General features: G+C 34.9%; 2 protein-coding genes across 3 annotated transcripts in view; both read right to left on the minus strand.

Annotated features, from left to right (window-relative positions):
• Positions 1 to 663: 663 nt before the first annotated feature.
• LOC104811912 (uncharacterized protein At4g00950-like) lies at positions 664 to 2,108 on the minus strand. The gene is made up of 2 exons (XM_010538776.1): positions 1,378 to 2,108; positions 664 to 848 (listed from the first exon to the last, which is right to left on the minus strand). The coding sequence occupies exons 1-2, from the start codon at positions 1,987 to 1,989 to the stop codon at positions 795 to 797; spliced, it is 666 nt and encodes a 221-aa protein (XP_010537078.1). The 5' UTR covers positions 1,990 to 2,108; the 3' UTR covers positions 664 to 794.
• Positions 2,109 to 3,165: 1,057 nt separating this feature from the next.
• Positions 3,166 to 3,782, minus strand: part of LOC104811915 (phytolongin Phyl2.2-like) — a 1,552-nt gene continuing 935 nt past the window's right edge. The window contains exon 2 of one of the 2 annotated variants that reach the window (XM_010538779.2): positions 3,166 to 3,774. In XM_010538779.2, coding sequence (XP_010537081.1) covers positions 3,464 to 3,774 — 311 coding nt within the window. In that variant the 3' untranslated portion in view covers positions 3,166 to 3,463. The other variant, XM_010538780.1, reaches the window with a different exon arrangement.

Consider the following 3,782-nt stretch of genomic DNA (forward strand, 5'->3'; position numbering starts at 1 on the left):
GAAGAGAGAGAACAAATTGATGGGGAGAGAGAGCAAATCGGCGGCGGCGGAGACAGGGTTCAAATTGGAAGAGATAGAGAGAGAGCAAACGGAGGGAGAGAGCAGACGGAGGAGAGAGAGAACGCAAATGTCGGAGGAGAGAGAATGAAAACTGATAATGAAGAGAGAGAAATCGACACTGCTTTTTAGGAGGAAAATTATTGTTTTATTAATTTATTTTAATTTTATTTGTTTTATAATATAAGGGTATAATGGAAATTGTACATATGGAGAGGGTATATGTGAAGGGATTATTTTTTTTTTCTGAGGCAAGGGTACTCCATGAAGTACAAGTAGCATTTTAAGGGCATTTTTGATAATGCCCCGTTTAAGTGTATCTCTTGCGGCAGGCAAAGGGTAGAGAGGTTTTAGCAGTGGCAATTTCGTAGTATACTGAAAGATCCATGGTCAAATTCACAAGATTAAACTGAATTTTTTTGTGCAAACTCATTAAAACACTAAACTCAATTGTTTTTTTTAAGTTTATATATTTTTATATAAATTTATCTAATTTTATATGAAATTTTAAAATTTGTATACTCTTATACAAAATTAAAAAAATATATCCATTTTACCATTTATTTACTAAATTTAAAAGGTTGATGTTTTTTTATACAACTTACATAAGATAAAATGCAAAGTTTTTTCTATATATGTATATATACAATGAGGGAATAAATGTTAAATTAGATTGTATAGAAAGAAAATGGAGAGATTCGATTAAATGTAGTTGAAGAGCTCATCCTTGCGAGATTCTAATGCCGACGCCTCCATGGAATCAATTGCTTAAACCTTTCGTATACCCTTTCCTGCATTTTCATCATGGAATATCTATCGGTCCACTCTTTTCAATTTTTATTCATAATAGACAAAAAAAAAAACATATCATGGGACCTTCAAAAAAATCATATTACATTAACCATTTTAAAATAATCTGTTTTTTTTTTGGTAAAAAAATACGGTGCTTGAATGAAACGAGCTTAAGGAAAATAATTAACGAAATATTTTAAGCGTGGATTAATATGTTTTAGTGGAAGAAAAATACAAACACAAGATTTAGCATATGAAATTCATGTTTTAGGCAAAGTATAAAAAAAGGTTTTTTTTTTCCTCACCAAATTCTAGGCATTCAACACATTTTTCTCGCCCTTCTAAGCTAATTATTATAAAAATTAATAAATAACGTAAAATTAACAGCTTAAATAAAGATTTAATACACGTGAAAACTGAAAAGTTATTTCGCTTCATAGTTATGAACCAAAAATGATAAAACACTTTTTATTTTATTTTTTTGTGAAAATTTATATATAACAAAGAAAAAAAATGATAAACACTTACCCAGAAATGTGACTTAGAATATGAAAGATTCAGATTCAGGAGATTCCTTTTCCTTCTAACTCTGCTTATCTTCACCTTCTTGCCGCCGCCGCCGCCGGCGCAACTAGCCACCGTGAAACGTGAAATGTCGAGTTTGCCCTCGACAACCTCCTTAAATTTCGCCGAGCTACCGCACCTCGTGGACCCAAAGAAGCCGCTGTTCTCCTTCACCAATTTCACTCCTCCCTTCTTCAGCGACCGAGACCGGCGCCGCACGGCGTACGGACCGTGTAGGACGGTGGTCGGAGAAGGATCGTTCCCCGCCATCTTCCCGGCAGCATCCGACATCCTCGGAGGAAGCTCCAGGCTCCGGACGACGCCGTTTTGCTTCTTCCCAGATCCTTTGCTCACGGCGGCCGTGACGTCATCGCCGGAGCGAGCCCGAGGCTTCCCTGGCGCCTCCTCCCACAGGAACGGCACCGTGCCGGCGATGTTCACCGGAGGCGTGGCTAACCCCGGCGTCTCGGTTGCTCTGTTCGTCATCGGGAGCGAGTACAGAGGAAGCTTTGGTGTCGAGCAACGTTCTTGATGATGTTCGTCATCGAAAAACATAATCTTGATCCGTTTTTTCATGCACCCTGGATTTACTGATGCTTTTTCCTGGAGAATTAACGAGTACCCAGAATTTTTCTTAACGATTTGTGAAATGGGTTGGATTTAAATAGATGAAAAAAGCAGACTTTCTAGTTGATCTGTACAAGAAAAGAAAAGAAGGGTTAAGGGACTAAATAAATAACGCTCCCTTGCGCTTCCTTCCTTCCTCACGAGAGGCGGCGGGTGGTGAAGAGAGGAAGGTCCCACATGATAAATTCCATGTTTTCGTATTTGTTGTTGCCTTTTAATAAATGCTCATGTTATCGTATTTATTTGGAAATATAAAAAAATATAAAATTTTTAAATTTGTTAAACAAATATATGAATTTTGAATTTTATAAAAATATAAAAATTTTAAAATTTTAATTAATTTTTTGTGTGATTGTATGCGAAAATAAGTACATTACTATTTAATTACAAAAATATTCACTGTCCACACGCATTCTTTAAATGGATTTAACCATATACCATTTATGGATATGAAAAGACTATGCATTACTAATGGTTCGATCCAATTTATTTTTTATATGAAATGTTTTAAAGATTTTTTTTTCATACTTGTTTAAAAAACGGATTTTAAAATTAAGTCATGATGATTCACAAAATTGACTCGTTTAAAAAAAAAAGATACCTATCACAAACAAAAAAACTCGTTAAAAAATGAATTTTTTTAGATTCGTTTAGAAAACGAGCTAACGAACCAATTCATTTTGTTTACGAATTGGATAAATTGAATTAGGATTGATTATAACCGATTCGTTTAAAAGCAGTGAGCTAATCCATATTCAAAAAAAAAAATCGTTTAATAACTCTCTAATCCCATCGTCTTCTCCAATCTTATATATATATATATATATATAATATGAAAAAAAGTACGTTGTTATATATATATATATTTATATGTATATATTGATTGGATTTCGAATTGAAGATGAGAGAGATGTGTGTATTCGAGAAAGTAAGGAAGATTCGTCTCCGGTGCAAGTTTTCTACTTTGGAATTTGGACACAAAATCGTCTAGGAATTTTTTTAATTTGCAATTTTGAAATGGGCCGTTCGGTTAGCGGTGTTGTGTGCATAATCCAAAACTTGTAAAGACGTTATATTTTTTTTTCAAAATAAGATGTAATTGGCCATTAAAGATGCTGATAGAAATTAAACAAAAAATGGTAACTTATTTCTCAAACTCATTGTCCAAGTCACACAACAACAACATCCCGAAGATGATAATAACATTACACAAAACAAAATAAATTATACAAACACTCACATGATATGAAGAGTAAAACTTCCAAAACATATTACAACACTAACGTGTAAACCAGGATTCAGAAATGATTCGATCCTGTAAACAACACTTCAAATGAAGACTGGAGAAAAAAAATACAACGTGGTAAATGATTGTTCTACGGGAAGTTTTCAATGGGACAAAATGATTGAGAGTGCAGTTTTTTTATCTTTCGATGCATTGAAAACCTTGGCAAACCCATAACCAGATTCCAAAAAGAATAGCACATATGAGGAGATCGAACATCACTACCATCCACACGTGTTTCCTCCATATCCGCTTCGCCTTTTGTTTGTGATGATCGTGTAATAGCCCGTTTCTCAAATCCTTAGACAACACGTCACTGCTTCCATCCCCACTGAAATCAAGCTTTCTGTCCGAGTCTTTACTCGTTTCGTCTTCACCGTTTGTCCCCGTTTGCTGTCTCTTCTTCTTCTTCAACACCTTCAAAGGCTTTGCCAGGAGGGGCGTCCTCACCGCTCTT

The sequence above is a fragment of the Tarenaya hassleriana genome, unplaced genomic scaffold (assembly GCF_000463585.1).
Source record: "Tarenaya hassleriana unplaced genomic scaffold, ASM46358v1 Cleome2, whole genome shotgun sequence".
Classification (NCBI taxonomy): domain Eukaryota; kingdom Viridiplantae; phylum Streptophyta; class Magnoliopsida; order Brassicales; family Cleomaceae; genus Tarenaya; species Tarenaya hassleriana.

Bases quoted from the DNA above. Each gene is read 5' to 3' on its own strand.
- LOC104811912 (XM_010538776.1), bottom strand. From the start codon at position 1,989: ATGAAAAAACGGATCAAGATTATGTTTTTCGATGACGAACATCATCAA. The intron at 849-1,377 runs GTAAGTGTTTAT...ATGAAAATGCAG, and splicing joins ATTCTAAGTCACATTTCTGG to GAAAGGGTATACGAAAGGTT.